This window comes from Hylobates moloch, unplaced genomic scaffold (assembly GCF_009828535.3).
Source record: "Hylobates moloch isolate HMO894 unplaced genomic scaffold, HMol_V3 SCAFFOLD_9, whole genome shotgun sequence".
NCBI classification, from domain to species: Eukaryota; Metazoa; Chordata; class Mammalia; order Primates; family Hylobatidae; genus Hylobates; species Hylobates moloch.
The window spans coordinates 66,770,518-66,794,821 of record NW_026652284.1 but is presented as its reverse complement, the minus strand read 5'-3'; the positions used below and the strand labels follow the sequence as shown (position 1 = coordinate 66,794,821).

Here is a 24,304-nt window from a genome sequence, read left to right as displayed (position 1 = left end):
GTTCGAGACCAGCCTGACCAACATAGTAAAACTCCTGTCTCTACTAAAATACAAAAAATTAGCCAGGCATGGTGGTGCGCGCCTGTAGTCCCAGCTACTTGGGAGGCTGAGGCAGGAGAATCGCTTGAACTTGGGAGGCAGAGGTTGCAGTGAGCTGACATCGCGCCACTGCACTCCAGCCTGGCGACAGAGAAAGACTCTGTCTCAAAAATAAATGAATAAATAAATAAATAAATACAAAAATTAGCTGGGTGTGGTGGCAGGTGCCTATAATCCCAGCTACTTGGGAGGCTGAGGCACGAGAATCACTTGAACCCAGGAGGTGGAGGTTGCAGTGAGCCAAGATCGTGCCACTGCAATCCAGCCTGGGCAACACAGTGAGACGCCGTCTAAAAACAAAAAAGGAATTAAAAAAAGAAAAATAAAATGAATTGCACAACTTCACCAATTGTAGTATTAGAATGGGCCGAAAGCTCTAAGTATACCCAAAGGAAAGGAGTAACTTGGTCCCCTCTTAACATAATATATAATAAGCTTGTTGAACCTGCAGCCTGCAGGTCATATGCAGCCCAGACAACTTTGAATGCAGCCCAACACAAATTTGTAAACTTTCTTAAAACATTATGAGTTTTTTTGTAATTTTTTTTTTTTTTTTTAGTTTATCAGCTACCATTAGTGTTAGTGTATTTTATGTGTGGCCTAAGACAATTCTTCCAGTGTCACCCAGAGAAGCCAAAAGATTAAACACCCTTGATTTATAAAAATCTATTTTATGTCAGTTGTATTAGATGAAAAATTGCTACACAGAAAGCCAATAAGAGAAGAATCTGTACTTTCAGTAATTTGGACCTGTTCTATATTTACAATAATGCCTTTACCCTCCTACGCGAATTTTTTTAATCTTTAGAAGGTGTTAATTAATCATTAAACACTGTTCTGGAATTTATTATAACTAATCAGACCAAAGATACTTGAAATTGATATTTTAAGTACCATACCTACACACTGTAGTAAAATTTGATGTTTTTCTCTGTGGGTTTTTATGACTGATTGTATTTTTCCTACTATAACTTTTGTGACTAGAAGTGATGGTGCAAAGGTCAAATAAATGTGCATCAATAAGCAATGCAACCTGACATTTCTAGATAATAACTCCCTCGGATGAGGAAAGGGAGTAATACCTGAAAGGTCACAGCCCCCTTACTGTCCCTTTGCACCTCTAGTCATCTTTGTCCACTGCACACAATGATTCTGCCACAAATTTATGAGAATCCTCTCTGCTGGGAATCCTAAGTAATACAGAATTCAGCATACAGTGTACACTAAGGGTTATTAACTGGGCTCGTGATACAGCTTCTTGCATCCAGCTTTGAATAAATCAAGCTCTGTTGTTTACACCAGAATCTTAGACTTGCAAGAGAATTTAAAGATTCCTACTCCAAGTACCATTTTACAAAACATTCGTGTTTTGTAATAAGACCCTTTGTCCAGGGCTACGCCAGAGTAAAGCAGAGTTCAAGGTCAAAAGATAACACATGCTTTTCAAACATGAAGCCCACGGACAGGCTTGATAAAAGTAGCATCCACCTAAAGCAGGCCTTTTTCAAATAAACAAGTACATTTGCCAAGATTTTACGGGGTCAAATGATGATCAAGTCTGTCATGTTAGGACCATATTTATATTCCAAATCTGAGAGGAAAAATTCAGATTTAGCATGTCCTTCAGAAAAGGACTAACCACAGATTTCATTAAAATAGAAATATGTGTGGTCAGGCATGGTGGCTTATGCCTGTAATCCCAGCACTTTAGAAGGCTAAGGCAGGCAGATCACTTGAGGCCAGGAGTTTGAGACCCTGTCTCTACAAAAAATAAAGAAATAAAATATGTGGAAGATTAATATTGTTTGAATTTCAATATCACATTTGTAAAAGTGAATAAAGAGATTTAGTTATGAAACAAAAGGGTTCATTCATACATTCATCTCCCTATACTAACAATGTTTCTCAACTCACGCTTTCTTAATCCATGCCACTGACAATGCCGATTTCTTTGCTGAAAGGCTCTTCCGCTTTCTCTACATTATAAAGCCCCGTAAAACCTTTAAGTCCCAGATGAAATGTCAAACCATCCATGAAGCTCTCCAAGATCTTCCCACTGCGCTGACTACTCTCCACATTGAATAGAAAATCTTCCCATTCTAAGCTTCAATATTTTCTCATATAAACTAACTTTTGTCTTTATATATGCTCTAGCACATACTTCATTCATTCATTCTTTCAGTGTCTATTTAGGGAATGCCTTCTAAATGCCAAGGTATCTTCTAGGGTCTGAGGAGAAAGCAGTGAACAAACAGGCAAAAATCCCAGATTTCTTGGAACTGACATTCTAGTGGGTGACGGAGGACAAGAAAAAAAAAAAAAAAACATCAACAACAAAAAACAACTTCCCAGGCTCCAGCGATCCTCCTACCTCACAGCCTCCCAAGTAGCTGGAACCAAAAGTGTGCTCTACCACACCCAGCTAATTTTTGTATTGAGACAGGTGATTTGGTTTGGCTGTGTCCTCATCTTGAATTGTAGTTCCCATAATCCCCACGTGTCATGGGAGGGACCCAGATGGGAGGTAATTGAATCATGGGGGTGGTTACCTCCATGCTGTTCTGGTGATAGGGAGTCCGTTCTCATGAGATCTGATGATTTTATAAGGGGCTTTTCCCCAACTTTGCTCTGCACTTCTCCGTGCTGCCACCAGGTGGAGAAGGATGTGTTTGCTTCCTCTTCTGCCATGATTGCAAGTTTCCTGAAACCTCCCCAGCTATGCTGAACTGTGAGTCAATTACACCTCTTTCCTTTATAAATTACCCAGTCTTGGGTATGCCTTTACTAGCAGCATGAGAATGGACTAATACAATGGGTTTTCACCATGTTGCCCAGGCTGGTCTCAAACTCCTGAGCTTAACCAATCCACCCAACTTAGCCTCCCAAAGTGCCATGATTACAGGCGTAAGCTACGGCACCTGGCCAAAATAAATATACTTTAAACAGAGAAGAAAGATAAAAAGTACTAGGGAAAGAGGTACACTTTTAAATAAGGTGATCAGAAAAGGCCTCACTGAGTGATGCTTAAATAAAGACCTGAAGGAGGTGAGGGAACAAGGTTTCCAAGTGGCTAGGGGAGGCTGGGTTTTCAGGAAGGGGCAACAGCAAGTGCAAAAGTCCTGAGCCAGGAATATGCCAGGCATATTCAAGTAAGAGCAAGAAAGCCCGTGTGGTTGGAGTGAATGACAATGCAGAGATTAATAGAAAAGAATTTCAGAAAAGGAAAGAGCAGGAGGGGCCAGACCATAGAGATACTGAGAAGTTGGTAGGATTTGTGTTTGAAGGCACAGAGGCAGACTTGTTAGAGTTGTGGTACTAAGGGGAGTGAATTGCAAAAGGGGTTGTTATTGAAAAACTGAATACTCGAAAATGCGATCAGGGAGGGGCTCTTTTAATCAATAACGATAAGGTCTAGCATATGACCTTCAGAACGTGGGCTGAGGTTGAATAGAGAGCAGTATTATTATAAGGAGGGATAGAGAGAGTGATCTAATCTAATGATGCGAGATTCAAAGCCAGAGGTTTTAAAGAGGAGGGAAAAGCTATCTGAAAGCAGAAGGGAGGATCAAGGAGGGCACCTACGCAGCCTCCAAGCCCAGGGAGATCAGGAAGAGGAAATTACCACCACTTGAGAGGGCAGCAGAGGAAGCAATGTTCTTCAAGAGAGGCAGGTTTTAATTAGAATTAAAAGGTGAAGGGACTGTTCAGAAAAAAACATTGATATCAGAAATTTCTGCTAATGAATGACCCAGTTCTTGAGGGCAGAGTGGAAGGGTATGGGGCACTGGAGAGAAGTGGGGTATGGAGTCAGAATACAGGGGTTGGAAACTAATGGTCTGGGCTTCTTGTGAGGGCTGGCATGAACAGTGATCATAGGATGGTAGTGGAGAGCAATGAATGACAGCGCGATGAGCAGGAGAAGCATCTTTCCAGAAGCAGTATTCAAGGGCCCCTCTTTACTCATCACCGTGGATGCCTGAAGGCACGAGAAGGGCCAGTCTTACTCCAACACAGCAGAGTCCCTCACCTTGCTCACTCTTGTTCTGTTTAACATCATATACTCTCTCCTTTTCCATATTAGATCATAAGCTTTGAAGTCAGCAAGAATTTTTTTACTCTGAATTCCCCTGTTGATTGCCAGTAATAGACTACCCAATAAATATTTGTTCGAAGAAAAATGGAATATTTCTTACTAGAAGGAAGGGATGGTTGAAAAAAAACAAATTATTTCCTACTCAGACTTTTCTCTGAGAACTCCTTAAAGCTCCCCATCCTCGAAATTCTTCTGAGTCCAGTCCTAGAAGACCAGGTGCTGCTATAAAACTTGGTGCTTTGAGAGCACCAATAAATGCTTTGTGAGCATCTGCTGATTAAAGAACAGAGATAGCTCTCCTTTCCCAAGCAGTAAGAAGTCACAATTCTGCGTATAATAATACTTGCCATCATTGTGGAGGAAGGAATCAACAGCCAAGCCAAAGTGTATGGACATTTCAAACTACTGTGGTTTTTCTGGAGAATCTGGCCAAATGTGGTGATGATCAGGAAGTGATGTTACTTGGTGACAAGTGACAAGGGTGATGGTCTTGCTACATCCAAGGGTTTGGCAATCCTGGAGATCTATTATCACCAGGTCTGAACCAGCCTCTGCACCATTAAGGAACCAACAAGATATGGGTCTACCAGACAATTTCATAGTGAGGCAGGAAAAGCTCAGAATTTGGAAACAGACCTAGAATAAGACACTTAGAAAGTATGTGACCAAACAGCTGAGTCTCTGCCAGAAGGTGACCACTATCAGCTCTGCCATCTGGCCTTCACCAAGGCAAAGCCACTGCGACTAGACCCACATTTGGTCACAGGGTTCCATGTGGAACTCTGTGGGCTTCTGAACTCATCTGTCTGCCCTAAAAAGTATGGTCCTCTGGTTTTTCAAATGCACAAATATAATCACATCATTCATTTGCTTAAATCAATTTAGTGGCATCCCATTACCCTAAGCCTCAGTCTGAACTCCCTCACCTGCCCCAAAAGGCCCTCAGGATGTAAACACCACAAACCACTCCACCTCATTTCTTTTACCACTTTCCCTCTTATACTTTATATTCCAACAAACTCAAACTTCTGTCCACTCCTAAAACATTCAACTCTATACTTGCTATTGGCCTGACAGCTTCATAAGTGCTTTTAACCTTCTTCACCCAGCTAACTTTCAGGTCTTAGCTTACATGGCATATCCTCAGAGAAGCGCTCCTTGCCTCTTAGATGGGTTAGGTCTCTCCCTACTGTATGTTGTTTCACACGCAGATCTCACATCTCTATAATTACTTGCTCAATGTTTTCTCTCCCCCACTAGACCGTTGTTTCTACAAAGGCAGCAACTGTGGCTGTCTTGGTCACCACTGGCAAAGTCCTGCCTAATGCCCATGACAAAAGCAATTAAAAAAATTTTTTAAAGTTAGGTGGTTATACTATCCTTCTTGACATGATAGATACCTCAGGCCATTCTAGCTATAAGCTAAGAATCTTTCCTTTACTGCACCCAGAAGAGTATCTTGGACCTACTCAATATCTTTTAAACAAATAAATCCCATAAAATAATATCCCCCAAATTGTTTAATTCAGTAAAATATGAAGTCAAGGCCACCTAAAACACTATATTTTATTTTTAACTTTTCTATTGTTTTGGTCACATGTAAAGAATAAAAATGAAAACAAGACACTACTGTGTCACATCAAGAAATAACTTTATCCAAAAGGAATTCGAATGTAAGATATATTTAGCATCAATTCATATATTAGTAACCTATACATGTATTGTCAAGTATGACATCCATAAAAGCACAAAACAGTTTCTAACACGTTCCACCAAACTTCTGGCGTACTTTGTGTCATTTCCATGACTACTAACCACACATACAGAGACTAGGGGATACTTAGTGAAGACAGCTTTCCAGGAAGTTTACAAAATTGAAAAAAAAAAAGGTATGTCAAAATATAGCATAAGTAGCAATGGGGCCCTGAATTTACTTTGGAAAGATTGCTGAAGGCACCAATATAATGAACAGTTGTAAATCCCTGATCAGACTTCAAATTTTTCTGGTCTTCAAATTTCAATTCTAACCACAAGGTTAGGTGACTAGATTAGCTGGTATATTATTTCCTCTGTGCCAGCATCTGTAAGAAATATTACATCTATCCTGGCCACTATCACTCCGATATATATTTGTAATAGATCTGATTATATGAGGTGTGAAAGTAAATATGGGTAATTTTTCTTTAAATACATTTTAAGAACAAATAGCACTTAAATGAATGGTGGCACAACAGGGAAAAGGACTATTTTAATATAAAACAATATTAAATCAGCGTGTGATGAGGTTGAGTGCTGAAACTGAAAACTGATAATTTAGAAATTGTAAATGCTTTTATTCAAAACTGTAAAAAGGCACCAATTACTCTAGTTTGCTGGAATCACAGTTCTTATGAATAATAGCATCTACTGATGAACATGATCATGAATTAAATGTTTTTAAATTTTAAAACAATTTTAAAATAGAATAATTCTGATAAAATCAGAATATAAAATAATGAAGACCAAATCCAATTACAGTGATTAACTGTTATTTGGCTGAAGAAAACCAGGAATGCTCATGACCAGCAGTTCCCAAATACCTTGTGCAGGTGACTCAGGGGCTGCTGAGGAGCTGGTTAAGGAGAAGGAGGATACACCCAGTGACTGGGACCCTGCCTCAGCATCAAACAGATAAGCTCACTTCTGTCTGTTTTTACTGTACATTGAGAATATGTGTAAGTCATTTTTTAAAAAGGCTTCTTGTGATTAAAAGAGAAAATTCTGAAAACCACAGCAACATATCTATGCTGTTTCCAAGCATACAAAGAGAATTAGAACATCTGAGACAACTATGGCTCCAAACAATCAGAAGAAGGGTTAGTTTTCTTTTCTCCTATTGATAATGTCAAAATGATGTGTCATCTATTAAGCCATACTATGGAGTAGCAGGCTACTAGTTAGGTGCCTTCCCCAGTTAACAGCACATATCCAAAGGACAGCTAGCCAACTGGGAAGGTGGTAGGTAAATGCTCACCTGGGCTAGGCAACCACCACAGCAAGCAGGTCCCCTCTCAGCCTGGCCTTGGCAATGAGCTGCTTCTGAGAAGCCACAGCTATCTGTGGTTGAGAGCTCACTCCCTTGAGGCATTGCAGAGAACAACAGACATGGGCTGTGGGGCAGCTTTTCAATAAAACTAAGAGGCACATCAACGTGGCACTGGATGCGTCCACTTAAGGATCTATGATAAACATGCAATTTCAAAAGGTAAATTATTAAAGATAATTGGCCAATATAGAGATATGCATAGTTTTTAGCACACAGGCCCTCAATAAAATATTACTGGATCTATTCTGAAAATGTAATGTTCACTAAGTAATACGCTGTAAAAGGTAAAAGTCAGGAAAAGAAATTCAACTCTTAAAAAAAAAAAGCACATAAAATCCACTCTACCTTAATGCAGCAGTTGGAAAAGTTTTCTTTTTTCTTTCCTTTTTCTAAGTTGCAGTAGGTTGTATACCTAATAAAGTATGTTCTAGACATAGGAAATATCACATTATTAAATTGTAAAATGCAATTTTGATTAACAGATAACTGGTATCATGAGTTTAAAAATCAGATGAAAATGGTACTTAAAAAAAGGAGAAAATGAATAAGTGGATCTGTACAAATCAATGTATGGGAGCTTAGCAAGGAAAGTATAAGATTTTTTTTTAGTAAGTAGGTTTTCATTAGTTAGAAGGAAATGGAATTCTGAATTTCACCTTATATGTTTGGTCCTCTTATCTTTTCTGGACAAAACAGTCCTAACCATTTTAATAAATCTCAATTAAAGTAATCTAATAATGTAGAATTCAGGACAACCTACCATCTGTGCATCTACAATATCCGGAAAGTCATGCTCAGCTAATGAAAAAAAAGCCAAATCTGACCATGTTTACAGTTTTCCATAATAAAATAAAATATATAGAAAGGCAAATAAAAATGGCTTACTTACATGAGGTTATTTTTACTTGTTGATTGTACATTTAAAAAACTGAGTATGTGCCTTTTCCTGCTCATTCAGTACTTTTCATAAAGTCCCAAGTTGAGTGCATGCTGTTTTGTAAACCATAGTGTCTAAACTGTAGCAAAAATCAGATGCACAGAAAGGTTATTTTTACCTTGCAGAAAAGCACTGTATACAGAGTTACAGGAACAAATTTGATATCATATAATTTAAGAAGCTCTCATAATCAGGTATGGACATTGGCTTATACAACATACACTGTGAATCAGGCACAGCAACCTGCAAACCACATCATCCCAACAGTTTTCCATTTTTCCTATTGACAAACACTTAAAAACAGCATTTTCATCATATGCAAGTAAACAAAAACAACAACAAAATAAGCTTTCCCCACAGTAATTTCTAATCCAAAGAGCTTTACTGCAATGAATGTAAATCGCTATCAATCACTGAATTGATTGGGCAAAGATGGACTTGGCACTGTCCCCCCAAAAGAACCTAGAAAGAATGCTTTAAACAGATATAATCCATAGAGAAAGATTTACATCATAAATGCTGGGGGTAAAAAGTACATAGAATGACAGATACATGATTTGGGGTGAGAGATGGCATTGCTCCACATAACACAAAAGAATTCTGTTGAAGTGGTCACTGCTTCTGTTGTTTCGTGGCTGGGTTCTTGGGAGGAAGGAGTTTGTATGTATTGAAGTAGCCCACCACCTGCTGGGGAATCTCTGCCAAGACACACTGAGCAAGTGCTTCTTTTGGAGCCTTGTGAAAAACAAAATCAAAGTGACTTTATTAGCAACTGAATTTTCCTGGCTTTTTCATAAAAGACTAGGGATACTTCAGCAGCCACTAAAGTGAAGCAATTCTAATTCATAGGCCTGTACCTTTTCTTAGGAACAGTCCATGAAATATGGAACGAGCTAACTAGCCAATGTTACTTATGACTGCTATTACTATCCCTGCTAACATTTGTCAAGTCCTTTTTCGGTGTCAGCATTCTAACATTTAATGATTTTGTTGTTGTTTTATAACTTTTAAATGTGGGTCTTTCACTTACTTGGTATTAATTTTTTTTACTTTTTTTACAACAATTATAGATTCATAGGAAGTTGCAAAAACAATAAAGAAAGGTACCATATACCCTTCACCCAGATTCCTCCAAAGGTCACATCTTGCATAACTATAATATATTACCAAAACCAGGCAGCTGACATTGATACAGTTCACAGAACTTACTGTGATTTCTAGTTTTACATGTACTCATTTGTGTGTGTGTGTGTGTGTGTGTGTGTGTGTGTGTGTGTGTGTGTGTGTCTGTATAATTCTATGCAATTTTGTCATCTGGGTAGATCTGTTTTACCACCACCACAATCGAGATACAGAACTGCCTCAACACCACAAAGATCCCTACCTAACATTACTACTTTATAATCACAACACTCCACTTCCTCCCCTCCCATTGCTGGTGGGAATGTTAAATGATATAGCCACTTTAGAAGAGTTTAACAACTGCTTTAAGAGTTAAACATGCAACTACAATATAACCCAGCAACTGTAGTCCTAGGTATTTATCCCAGAGGAATAAAAGCTTATGTTTGCACAAAAACCCATGCATAGGCTGGGTGCGGTGGCACAAGACTGTAATCCCAGCACTTAGGGAGGCCGAGGCAGGTGGATCACTTGAGGTCAGGAGTTTTAGACCAGCCTGGCCAACATGGTAAAACCCTGTCTCTACTAAAAAATCTAAAAAAAAAAATTGCCAGGCATAGTGGTGCACACCTGTAATCCCAGCTACTCGGGAGGCTGAGGCACGAGAATCACTTGAACCCAGGAAGCAGAGGTTGCAGTACTGTACTCCAGCCTGGGTGACAGAGCAAGACTCTGTCTCAAAACAAAAACAAAACAAACAAACAACAACAACAACAACAAAAACCCATGCGTAAATGTTTATAGTAGCCTTATGTATCAGAGAGAAAAACAGGCAACAGCCAGATGTCCTTTTGTGGGGTAATGGTCACACAAATGGTGGTGCATCCATACCATGGAATATGACTCAGCAATAAAAAGGAGTACTTGCAAAAACTTGATGATTCTCGAGAGAGTGATGCTAAGTGGAAAAAAAGCCAATCCCAAAAGGTTGCATATTGTACGATTCCATTTATATGATATTCTTGAAATGATAAAATTATAGAAATGAAGAGTGTATTAGTAAGTGGTTTCCAAGGTTAAGGAAGGGCTAGAAGTAGGAAGAAGGGGATGTGGCTATAAAAAGGCAACAAGAGGGATCCTTGTGATGCATCTTGATTATACCACTGTAAGTATCCTGGTCGTGATTCTGTACTATAGCTCTGCAATATGTTACCACTGGAGTAAACTGGGTAAAATAGTGTTCTAAGAGATATTCATCAAACTAAACCTCCAGCTTGAGGGGGATTTGGCATACAGTTACATAAGAGTTTTTTCCTGTTGTTACAAAGGTAAAGATAAAATACTTGAGAGAGTCACAATACTATTTTAAGACAATTTATCATATAGCCTGCAAGAAGCACATAATGTACATCCTGAAGCAACACTGCCAAACCAAATCGGAGCTCTCAAATGGACAAAGGACAGTGTTCACACATCCTCTAACCCCGCACACCTACTCAACTGCCTGGTTGTAGATGGGCAAAGGTCTGTGTTCAGTCACTTCAGTGTTTGAGTAGGGAGGAGTGGTACTCACATTCTGGAACTGTCTGAAAGGCACAAACTGGACAATATCTCTGATGGCCACTTCGCCCGATGGGGAGCGGAGACTTCCACCATCACCATCCAGAAACTCCATGGCGCTAAAGTCAGCACCTCCAACTCCAACAATTATGATGGACATAGGCAGCCTGGAGGCATTAACTATAGCTTGTCTGGTTTCATCAAGGTCTGTGATCACACCATCAGTAATAATCAAAAGCACAAAATATTGCTGCCAGAAAAAGAAAACATGTCCCCTGAGCAAGTCAAGCAACGGCTAATGGCATCTCTGGCTTGATGAGTCATCCAGTCTTTCTTGTTCATTTTCCTTGCCAGTCTCTACCCTAGCTACTACCACATAAAATATTCTAAGCTTCTCTGATGACAAGGAAATTGACTCTTACAAAAACTGCAGGTTCATTAAAAGTGCAGCAGACCACAAAATAGGGTTGGCAAAATATATGGAAGCAGGACATCTAAATGTCACAGATTAACCTTTCAGTAAGGCTAGGAATAAACAGTTTAACTCAAGTATTAAATATGTCAAAGTATCTATCAAGGAGGCAAGTGGAAACTTCATTCTCAGAAGATCAAATAAATACAAAAATTATTAGAATTAGAATACTAGAATACAAAAATTTTAGAAACTAAAATACAAAAAAAAAATAGATATGGTTTAAGTGATGAAATCATCCCCCAGATTGTGTCACCTAAGATAAACCTTTTCAGAGAGCAGTAAAATGTTACATCAAGTAGTGACTCCATCTTTTGGGCCATTTAAGTCTAGAATAGGAATAAGATTTACAATATTAGTTAACATATGTTGAGTGTTTACTCTGACCCAGGCATTGTGCACTTTATATGAATTATCTAACCTTTTCAACAACAGTTTGAGGTAGTTTCCCCTAACTTACTTCTGAATATGCTGAAGCTAAGAGAAGTTTGGTATCCACGGTCCAATAGGTAATGGTTAGCTCATTCAAATATCTTTAGTACAACAAGAAATCTTGCATCTGATGTGGTAAGTTTCCTTAAGCTTAATTTGTTATGTCTACTTCAAAAAGGTAGATGATAGGCATTTTTTTTTGGTAGAACCTATCTAAGAAAGTTAATTCCAAGGATAAAAGACTCATGAATGCCAAGTGTTATTTTGTTGTTGTCTTATTTTTAATGATCACTAGTATAACAACAACCAAGGTTACTCCCTAACCAAGAATGACTATGTTATTGTATCTTGCCCTGACTTTGTATTATGACAAACCAAAAACATAGAAAAACGGTACCAGGAGCTGCTACCAATCCACATTCTTCCCATTCCCTGGCCATAGAGCACTTACAGAAGCTGTCTGCTGTTGTGTGGCTGCAGCAGCAAACCTGGCCACGTGATTTATGATTGGAGAAAAATTAGTTGGTCCATAGAGTTTTATCTGAGGAAGACAAGACCGATACGCCTCTATGATGCCTTGGATTCCTAGAACAAACAAACAAACAAACAAAAAACAGTATTAAAAATTCTCAAGCACAATGTGTTTACTCACAATACTGGCTAATTTGATTATATGTATCAACATATAGTGCTTTAAATAGTCAAAAGTTCTATAAGCAGGAGTTCCTCTAAGCTATGTATTACATAACTCCATAGGTATGATCCATTGCAAAAACCTATAAGCTCTGTTGTCCCCTGGTAGAAGGGATTTACTTTCATCTCAGTCAAATTACTCATTAGTCTATGGTAGGACTGTTACATTTGTGCTTAATTTTTAATACATGTTGGGAATGTGGCTCTGATAGAAAACCAAGAAAAAGGTTCCACATCATACAACTGATGATGAAAGGTATAAAATGAAAAATCATTTGCATATGTGGCCAGAGGTTCTACAAAAATACCAGATGGCGATAAACCTAATATTAATTCTAGTTAATTGACACGTGTTTATTCAATAAGTTAAAGGTTAATCATTGTATCACAGACTGCATTAGTTCCAAATATTCACTTCCAGGTTATTTATCCATTGTGCTGCAGAAGCACTGATGTGTTTGTTTAGGGGTACTACCCCTAGACCTGCTGGTGCATTTTATAATAGAAAATTGGACAGGACCACTTGATTAGCTTTGACCAATGCATGGGACACCCATGCCTAAGCAGATGTCTTAAGAACTACTGCCTGTTTTTTCCAGCTCTCTTGCTCCTTTCCTCTGCCATAGGAGCAGTACATCCCAGATAAGGCTGTTCCTTCAGCCTGAGTCCCAATATAAGAAACATGGAGAGAACTACAGTCTAGCTGCATGTAAAATGAGCAAGAAATAAACTGTTGTCATTAAAGCCACTGAGATTTAGAGATTGTTTATTACAACAGCACAACCCAGTGAAAGTTGACTGACATTGCTGGTCAAAGCACTACTGATGAAACTTGTATCCCACACAAGCACCTGTTGAATGTGCCCTTAATATCACAGCATTTAGGATGCAGATAGGATAACAGAAATTCTAAAGAAGTTCCAACAATACTTGCTGAGATCATCACAGATACTTGCCACAAAAAAAAATTAATGTAAATCAAAACAGGTCTCTTGATTTTAAAATGTCTAATAGAACACAGATCAACAAAAAAGAGAAGCATATACAGTCATGTGTCACTTACCAATGGGGATAAATTCTGAGAAATGCATCGTTAGGCGATTTCATCATTGTATGAACATCATAGAGTATACTTACACAAACCTAGATGGTATAGCCTATTACTCCTAGGTTAAAAACCTGTACTGCATATTGCTATACTGAATAATGTAGGCAATTACAGCAACTGTACCTTTTCTATGTCTTTACAGTAAAAATAAAATATTAAAATCTTATGGGCCTACTGTCATATATGTGGTCTGTCCTTGACTAAAATGTCATTTTTAGTGCATGACCATACTTGGCTTGAAAGCTTCAGGAAACCAACTCTCTTCTCTTAAAATGTAAGAGTTCCAATAAACTCCTCTTAGTTTCTTTGAACTTAGGAACAGGTAGTCTTATCAACAACCTTTGAGAACATAACTAATTCATATGCAGGGGTGATTTTACATGCATAAGGTCCATGTAGCTAGTAGTCAGTCCAGTAGTAACAAAGGTATAAATAATTCATTTAGGGCTGGGTACGGTGGCTCATGCCTATAATCTCAGCACTTTGGGAGGCAGAGGCAGGTAGATCACATGAGGTCAGCAGTTCTAGACCAGCCTGGCCAACATGGTGAAACCCCGTCTCTATTAAAAATACAAAAATTAGCCGAGCGTGGTGGCAGGCGCCTGTAATCCCAGCTACTTGGTGGAGGGGGCCGTGGCAGAGAATTGCTTGAACCCAGGAGGTGGAGGTTGCAGTGAGCCGAGATTGTGCTATTGCACTCCAGCCTGGGGGACAAGAGCAAGACTTCATCTCAAAAAAAAATAAATAAATAAAATAAATAAAAATAATAATAACAATAATAATTTGTTCACAAATATCAAGAGCCTTCAATTCCTTAATTAAAATTGAATTATGCCAAAACCCTCTCTATGCATCAAAGTAACAAGTTATTTCTAAGACATATTATTTCTAACGCAACTAGATTCAATGATTAGTTAGGAAAACGGGATTAAACTTCCTTGCCTTAAAATAAGGCTCTGAGCTTTTTGCTGTATATCTCCTTTGTTTAAAACCAAACTGATGCTTTTTCCAGAGTGTAAACCACTTGGTGAACAGCCCAAGGATGGGCTTACATTACTCACAGAGTGACTGAACTTCTAAAATGAATTATCATATGATATGTCATCCATATTCATTTACAATAAATGAAAGCTAATTACAACAAATTCTAAAGATTATTCCACTTTCATTATAAACATGAAGCATATTTCTTAAAAAGAATAACATTCCCAGTTTCAAATGGCTAGGGAATAAAAGAGGTCACAACCAGTCACTGAAAGTGCCTCAAAGAACACTGAATTAGTATGGAAAAAGTGTTCTGGGGAAAAGAACAAAACCATATTGCAAACTGCCCCCACAAAAATTGTTCATGCTCTTCCACCTTATGAATATTGTTTAGAAAGAAAAGGAAAAAACATTTTCTTCTGTTAGAAAGCTATACATTTGTAATTGTCAAAAGGACCTTGCCTTCTCCAAACTCATATATATTTTAGTGGAAACTCGTATATATTTTAGTCTCATATATAATTTAGTGGAAGAGCTGGCATTTCTGATTGATTGCTCAATGTGGTAAAAAAAAAGAAGCAACACTTGGATACTTGAGGTATAAGGAAAAAAGTAAAACGTGGCTGGGCATGGTGGCTCATGCCTCTAATCCCAGTACTTTGGGAGGCCAAGGCAGAAGGCAGGAAGATAGCATGAGGTCAAGAGTTCAAGACCAGCCTGGCCAACATAGCGAGACCTTGTCTCTATTTTTTTTAAATAAATAAAAGAAAAAAGTGAAATGAAAGACAAATATCTGCCTCCTGCTCTCTACACAGAGGAAAGCTGCTATAGAAGCTTAATTCTTTGTTCCTTTTGCCCATCCCAGCTACTTACAGAATACTGTGTGAGCAACAAGTATTAGATGCTGGATACTTTTCTCTTCATAGAGAGTGACTACTACTCTGAAAAAAGCTTCAAAAGATCTGTATGTTAAATTACTCATTTTATTGAAGGTTTGTTTTTAAATAAATTTATATGTGAAAACACTTTTAATATATGATATTTTTACTGATCTACTCCAAAGATTGAGAATGTTTTTGTCCTATTAAAGTTCTTAAGGTAGGAGGATTTAGCTTACCACCTTCATCATCATAATACTGATTTGCCCCATAATTACCATTACCACCCTAACCACCAACCTGGTGCAATTCTTCTACCTTATACAACAGAAAGTTAAATATGTAAGAAAATGAAACCTAGAGATGAAATTTGAGTAGTTTTAATCACAAGAACAAAGAACAAAGAACAAAACAACAAAGACTAGTGAGCCTTTCCATTTGAAGTCTTCATGTTTATTTTTTAACTTACCATTGCAGTAGGGATTGGATGGGTTGAAGTTCATTGGAAATTCATGTGATACCTGTCAAAGATGGACAAAGGACTGATGAGGGCTGGGCTGCTTTTCTAGGAGGCAAAGCTTTAAAATGAGATTTCCTCTTACCTGCCACTGAGGAGGTATCTGAGCTCCAAAACCAAAAGCTGGAAACATCTTATCACTAAAAAGAAAAAAATATTTAATAAAATACTGTTTTTTTCCAAAATAAAAAGAGCTTTATCTTTGCTCATGATAAAATCAATATGAGCTCATTTCAAAAACAATTTTTCAAAATCTTAGAAAAGTATGAAGATAAAACAAAGATTACCTATATTAACTGCCAAAGAGAATCAATGTTAATATTTGACAACTCTCATCCTAAATATTTTTCTGTGCACTGAGGAAGAAAAATGTTTCTCTCTACAGATTTTGTAGAAATGGAGTTTACATGCATGTTTTATAACCTACTCTGTTCTACTTAAATCTTGTGTATCATTTCAGTGATCAAATGAGTAAATAAATACATGAAGCCCTGAAAACCACAATTCTTTTTTTACTAATTGATAGCAAACTCATTTGGCAGCAAAATCTGACCTCAGATGATCAGAGGTTATTGGTAGCTTTTATTTATGCCACTTAATACAAACATTCATACATTAGGGAGAGGGACAGTGGACCAAATATATAACATCACGTGAACAGCCACTGAGTATCCCACAAAATGGATATCCTCCCACAGATGTCTGATAGCCAATGTTCTGCCATTATAAAACACCATAATGAACATAATTTTTCTACGAGGAATATTCCTTTCATATTTATTCTTAACAGTTAGTTTTGCACTGAAGATAGAGCCTATGCCATGTCAGAAATATTTCTCCCAGGCTGAGGTGGGAGGATCGCTTGGGTCCAGGAAGTGGAGGCTGCAGTGAACCGTGACTGCACCACTGTACTCCAGCCTGGGTGACAGAGCAAGACCCTCTCTCAAAAGAAAGAAAGATACATTTTTCCCCAGTTTGTAGTCTGTCTTCAACTTTGTTTAAAGCATCTTTCTTTTCATAGTTTTTAATATTAATGAATGTGAACACAAAAAAGTTGCATGATTTTTGCCTTTGCTCTCTTGCTTAAAGGTTTTCCTCACTACAAGATTATAAACAATTCACATATACTTTCTTCTAAAACTTTAAAGTTTGCTTTTGATATTAAACTTCTAATTCATCTGGAAAGTGTTTTGAAGTAGGATATAAGCAGGAATTGCTGCTCTCCGGCAATATCCATTCTCTCCTTTAATAATAGAACACCTGAGCTAGAGACTGCTCTTCCTAGCTTCTCTGGGCTGGATGTGATCAGGTGGCTGGGATCTAGAGACAGAGACATGAGTAGAAGTGATTTGCCAGCCACTTCTGAATCACGCCCCTAAAAGGGAATGCACATTCACTCCCTGGTCCCTTTCTTCTCTTCTCCCTGGCTGGAGAAGATGAGAACCAGAGCTATGGACCCCTGGAGGGAAGCTGTGAATTGAGAATAGCAGAACTCCCCTATCAGTTCTTAACTATTATACTTACCCCTAGCAACGTGAAGTGAAATAAACCTCTATTTTGTCAAAGCCACTTTGTTTTTGGGTGTCTATTTCAGCAGTCTGGTCTGTACTCTATACAGAATAATATCCTAAAACATGCAAGTATGAGTCAGGGATCCAAATTCAATTCTTGTCCAGTTTGACAGCTTTTATAACCCCCTCCCCTAAATTCACTTATATGCACGGGTCTATTTCTGGACTGTTTGCTTGGTTCCACTGGTCATGTCCTAATTCCATACTCTTAATTAAGACAATTGTAATAATACTTTTAATATCTGCTAGTGAGAAATTATTAATTTTTTAATTCTGTTATATTTGACCACCTTTCTAAGCTCTCACTACTGTCTAATAAAGTAATTTTCTATATATGTTAAATATATTTAATGATTTTTACCTTAAAACTTACTAGCCTGAAATTGGAATTGCCACCTTGCTTTAGATTTCTTTGCATTTGCCTAAAAATTTCACCTCTTTAAATGCTACAGATTAATGAAAAGCCCCATCAATATGTAAATAAAGTAATAATAGACAAAAGCAAGTGAAATTTTATTCTGTACTCTTAACACATCCAGGAAAAACACTACTAATGCAGATGTTTTCCCTATTGTTTAGTAAACCCTCAATAGGACCTATTTAAATCTTTTCAAAACCTAACCATTGATAACCATTCAGAATATTTCATAGCAATTAGATCTAGTTATCCTTCAGCACTTGTTAAAAGTCACCATTAAAAAAATAATTTGGCAACTGCCAAGGAGATAGATATGTTACGAAATAGTTTTTATTTGTATTTATAAAACATGTCATCTGGGCTTCAATCACTCATACAACTTATGCCTAATGAATAAGCCCCAAGGAAACCAGACTAAAGAAACAAGAGCCTTGCTGACATCAGTCAGGAAGTAAATAGCAAACTATATGTAATATAAAGCAAAGTACATGCAATATATGATAACTAATCACAGCAAGATATTAGAGATCTAAGGTAAACAGCAAGATTGCCACAAAGAGAAAAATAGAAGAAGATAAGACGGGGATTTTAGGGAGAAAGCATCATCATCCTATCACCTATATCAGAGTGCTAGCCGATGAAACAAACTACCCTTTCTGGGGAATTGTGAAAACAATACTTAGTTTTTCCAAAGTCATACTCACGCATCATAATCTTGAATGACCAGTCCCACAGACCAGAGAGCAGTCAAATACTCATTAACGCCATCGGGGCTGATGTAATGAAGGGAGTCTGGAGACCTTGGGTCACCATTGGAGCCAGTGAAGTCCACTCCCACCTGCCAAATAACAATTGCAGCCCTTACTAAGGAGAAGGCAGGGACACCTGTGCTTGATGTCCAGGAAAACTTCAAGAGGTGGGATACAATCATGCACCCTGGCGCCTACTTCCTAACAAATTCCTACCACTATTTCCATAGACAATTAAACAAGTAAAGCATAAATGTGAAACAACCTGATGCTTCTACTTTTCTAGATGGCTTAAATAATGAATTATTATATCTATTACTTAAGCTTAAGGGTTGTCTTTTAAAAGGTTGTCTCACTCATGCTTTCTAGTCCTTAAATTACTCCAGGATAACCACCGGTTTGTAGGTTTGTACACATCTGCTTTCTCTCAGGAGGAAGAGATCTCATCAACAAAACTGAGAGCTTCACGATGAGCCCAGACAACCTGCCTGAGGACTCTAAGAAGACTATGCTAAACAGATTGTGAAAATTTCATTACAAAGTCAGTTTTGCAGTGAAAGAAAATATACTGCAACATGGAGGAAAAAGCCTATGCTGAAAAATTCAGTGTGTTACTTACGGTAAAATTCAGCTGACATCCTCCCATTATATAGTCAAGGAATGTGCATTCTACTGTAATCTAAAAATAAGAGAAAACTGTTAAAATTACAACTCTCCTACTATACAAGAGAAGCAAAAAGCTCTTTGGCACATATTTTTAAAAGTTTGTAAATTGAACAGGACATGATATAAACATGGAAATTACCCCTTCATTCAGGTTTAAGATACCCCTTCCCCTATGTGCCATGAATCTGTAAAATTTTGCTTCCAGATAATTATAGCAATGTTAAGATTAGAATATTAATGGCCAAAGATGAAATATACTCATTTTAAGTTTTAAGATACGAGTAATGAATCCAATATGTTGAGGGCTTTAATAAGCATAGCAGTCAACATTTTAAAAAACAAAAACTCCACTCCACTTGTTCACCCTAAAAAATCTTGGTTTTTCCCCTCTACTCATAACATTTTATATTGAAATTATGAAGAGGATAAATGCATTGGGTCAGGCCATTTCCACTAAAGAGCTGAGAAAATACTATGATGCTTTATATTTCCTAAGATAATGAAAAACGTATCCTTGTCCTTTGCAAATAAGTTGTCAAACCTTGGAAACAGGTTACTTGATTTTTTTGTTCTTCCCTACTTGATTCTTTTTGCTAAAGGTGACCAGATGCTCATGTGATTTTCAACTGCCTGAAATTCAAGTATTTGTTTAATATAAACATACTAACAGGAGAACTTAAAATATAATCTCATTATATTATAAGTAGGCAAGGCTTGGGTCGGGTGCAGTGGCTCACGCCTGTAATCCCAGCACTTTGGGAAGCCAAGGTGGGTGGATCACAAGGTCAGGAGTTCAAGGCCAGCCTGGCCAACATGGTGAAACCCCGTCTCCACTAAAAATACAAAAATTAGCTGGGTGTAGTGGTGGGTGCCTGTAATCCCAGCTACCTGGGAGGCTGAGGCAGAGAATTGCTTGAATCCGGGAGGCGGAGGTTGCAGTGAGCCGAGATCACGCCACTGCACCCCAGCCTGGGCAACAGAGCAAGGCTCCAGATCAAAAAGAATAAATAAATAAAAATAAGTAGCCAAGGCCAACGGACCTCACACTGTTTCACACTGATAACACCTGAATTCTTGTAGCTTTTTTTCTTTTGCCTTTTTTTCTCATTTATGCATTCAAATTCAACCTGTAGGAAGAGAAGACAAAAATGTTACTTTTTATTACCAATATTAGAAATGCCAATGTGACTTTAAATGAATGACTTTTTTTCCTTTAGAATCAAACTACCTACTGATGTAGGTCTGTTGCAAAATATAACTCTGAAACAATTACATAATATGTTAAGTATGTGGAATATTTATCAGGTAAATTTCCAACAATTAAGGCACTCCTAAAATTGCGTACCTTTCAAAATAGTTCCCCCAAATAAATTTTACCTCTACGGGTAATTTCCTTGCAAATGTTCCAAGGCATAATCTTTTCTCTTTGCTGCATATTTTACCATAGAGTTGGGCTCTATGGCATAATATGGTATAATAAAGGAAATAAAATATTACTCCTAGCTGTTACCAACATAAAGAACGAAAATATGCTGCAAAGGAAAGAAAAAAAAATAACATCATAAATATATGAAGCCCAACTCTATGGTAAAATATGCATCAAAGATCTTCTCTTTCCACTGGGAATACATGTTAAAAATTGATCTAACACCTCCTCTTGTTTATATTTCCTTCCCCCAAAAGCACGATCTTCCTTCCCCCTCCTGTCCCCCTATCCATCTTTAGGGCTTGGCTCAAGTTGTTCTCCTCTGTAACTTCCACTACTACTCTAGTCTTCTCTGATCTCTATCTACCTCTTTAAAGTTCTACAACTATATGAAATTTAGTTACATACTCTGTATTATTTTCAAGTGTCTCATTTAATTTTTTCTTCACAGTGACATTATAATCACCTCCAAGTTATACCTTGAAATTCTGTCTTGCCTAATAATGATATGAGATATTCAATAAATGCTTGGTAAGTCACCTCTTCTGTTTAACAGAAAGCCACTTATGTACTTCACACAGTCATTACTAGTTTTCCAAGAATCAAACACTAAAAAATACACGTGATATAATACAATGATGTAAAACAAAATTATGTTAAACAAATTCTTTGATGGTTCAGGATCTTGCTGGAGTCTCAGCCACAATCATAAGTATTAATTATTGAGTATTAGAAATTAAAGAAAGGAAAAACAATAAAAAATTATTGTATCTTAGAGCTATAGAAATTCCACAAACCTAATTCTCATTGAAAAAGGGCTAGATTACTTCACTTATTCATTTATACCTTCAGGCTCAATAAGTGCTCTTTGGTCCTGCTGAAGCCTGTGCTTAATGACTCTCAGGTCTGCCCCCAGCTTTCAGTATTTCATAGTCTTGAGAGGAGCAGGGTCATTCTTCTACAGCACTAGATGAGCACACTGGGGCCAACTGCCCTGCATTGGTTGCTGGATGGAACTGCTGGCCACGAAAACCAATGCCTACTTTTAAAGCTGATATTGCTCTGCCTCTTCTCTCTCTGAGTAAAGTGTGGTTCCCTCTAGTGCTTGCCTGCATTGTGTTTGCCTTGACTCCAATACCATGATACAACAGGCAAAAGGATTGGACTTCTATTCCTAATGACTGACACTGTGATCATCTTTGCTGTCCTCCATGTAGTTGGAGTCCTCATCTGGCATTAGTAACTGTTACATGGTGTTCTGCTCAATAAAATTCATACCCCAAGTATGAATTGTGGATTATGTGATTACTAAACATTTCGGAGCATTATGCAATATAGACTAAAAGCATAGTAAACCGTTTGATGCTACAGGAAAAAAATGAAATACAGTAATAAATACACAGCCAAACTATAAAGTACATGCAAATGCAAGGATGTAACTTACAGGTGAGCTTCTGGAGGCTTCTTTCAGTTTTGTCATGGTGGTTTGAAATGTTCCAATGAGATCATGTGACCCATCATTGTCATAATCATAACACTCCACCTGAAATTAAATACAACAAAAAAATATAAAAATCAATATAGTTTTATTAAAAAGTATTGGCTGCAATAAATATAATCTATCATGAAGTGCCCTTTTAATTAAAGGAAATGAAAACGTGTAATATGCAGTCCCTACTTGGGACAGTAGGAATTAATATCCTAGAGAAGCAATATTGAAACACTTTCAAACCCCAGCTATCCTTGGAATGGGGATCTAAGATAGATCACAGGCAGATGAAAAACACAAATACTGTGTCAATTCCACATTAAGCAGTTTCCAGCTCCTCTATCATGCCTTCTATAAGTGCTGATAAAGGACAAAATGGAGTTACACCTTCTTTCTCATCCACTTCTTTGCCTTATTACTATGCAATGGCTAAAAACCATTATCTGGAGAAAGAAAGGAAGTCAACATTCTATAAAGCTAAAATTTATATAATTAAATCCTAGATACTTTAGAATTATGAAAAGTATATTTCATTAGCTGCAATCTGGTGAGGTTGGCGTGTGTTATAAGTTAGATATGATGAAGCCAGATTTGCATCATCGTGAAGATCACAACTCTTACAATGAAAAGAAGAATTCCAGGCTAAGAGTACTTAGTCCACTGAGGAAGTATCTACACCAGGTCATATTTACTCTATTTTCATGTGAGACAGGGTGAGTTCTAGTCCTAGATCTGGCTCTGATTAAATGCTTTCTCTCTCTGAAAGGAGAGAGAAGAGAGGTGAGAGTATTTGAGTTGCATGTAATTTCATGACAGGTTGACAGAGCAGTCAAAGAGTAAATATTCACCAGAATACTAGAATATTCTTTGCAATGGGAAAAATTAGGTAGCATGAACTATTAGCAAGCAGAAGTGTTCAAGGGAAGCTGGAAATTGACCATGATTATGAACATTTAACACCAATATTTTTATAGTATTTTATTTCAAAACAGATTATTTCATTTCTGCAAACATTTATTATGTACACTGTGCACATTCTCTAAATAGTCTTGTGAGGTAGACAGAGTTGGAATCCTGTTACTATGATGCCCATTTTGCAGAACTAAGACTTAGAGGAACTAAATAAAGTCTTAGAAGACGGTATGCCTTGTGTGGTAACCAACACAGGTAAAGTAATGCTGTGCTAAGGACACTTTGAAATCCTAGAGCCTGTAATTTAAAATAAAAACTTGTAACTAAGAAGCAATTTGCATTTACCATCAGCCAATAGAGAGCTTTATCTTGCTAATATCCTTCTCAAACTTAGATTAACTGCCAAACTAAAATGCTCAGGATTTTTTATGTTTACTTGGCAAAGTGACTATTTTTCCCCTCAGTTCTATGAAATGAATGCTTATCATAACTGGAAGTCTTTCATTCCCTACATATATTTCCATTATTCTTCAGGAAGACTACAAATCAATCAATCAAAACAGTCAAGGCCGAGAATTTCAATTTTGAGTAACAGAAAAGGATTTTATTTTTCTAAGAAAATGCTTTGCAGGCATTTTGGCCACTGACCAAGTCTGACAGTTTGACTCTTGCCCTACTCAGTATCCAATTTTTAAACCAAAAACCTTTTATATGACTCTTTAATGTGCCAAGGGAAAAGAAATTTAATAATTTCCATAATTTTTAGAGGAAGTAATATTTAGATAAGGTAGAAAACAAACTATCTTAATATTTTAATAAGTTCATGGCTTTTAAACAGACATTTTTCAATTATGGAAAACAGAACTTTACATTTTAGATTTGCAATCAGGGAACACCGATTTATATCTAAGATAAGATTAAGCTTTGACAAGGCCAAGATTTTATTTGAGTAAAGATTATGAAGGGCTAAAATGGTTCATATGTTTAGACTAATCATACGTTAAAATTTCAGGAAATGTAAATAATATTTTTAAATGAAAAGTTTTGATTACTCACTATAATAAATATATAGAAAAAGCTCCCTCTTGGCCCC

The 24,304-nt window shown here is 37.3% G+C and overlaps 1 protein-coding gene across 8 annotated transcripts in view; it reads right to left on the bottom strand.

The window, feature by feature from the left end:
* Positions 1-602: 602 nt before the first annotated feature.
* Positions 603-24,304, bottom strand: part of CPNE3 (copine 3) — a 52,196-nt gene continuing 28,494 nt past the window's right edge. For 6 of the 8 annotated variants that reach the window (XM_032759988.2, XM_058444195.1, XM_032759993.2 and 3 more), the window contains 9 exons: positions 22,255-22,353; positions 20,425-20,511; positions 19,338-19,397; positions 18,674-18,807; positions 16,066-16,120; positions 15,933-15,984; positions 12,252-12,385; positions 10,910-11,146; positions 603-8,949 (listed from right to left, as the gene is read on the bottom strand). In XM_032759988.2, coding sequence (XP_032615879.1) covers positions 8,827-8,949; positions 10,910-11,146; positions 12,252-12,385; positions 15,933-15,984; positions 16,066-16,120; positions 18,674-18,807; positions 19,338-19,397; positions 20,425-20,511; positions 22,255-22,353 — 981 coding nt within the window. In that variant the 3' untranslated portion in view covers positions 603-8,826. The remainder of the gene's footprint in view (positions 8,950-10,909; positions 11,147-12,251; positions 12,386-15,932; positions 15,985-16,065; positions 16,121-18,673; positions 18,808-19,337; positions 19,398-20,424; positions 20,512-22,254; positions 22,354-24,304) is intronic. The other 2 variants (XR_009214890.1, XR_009214891.1) reach the window with 2 other exon arrangements.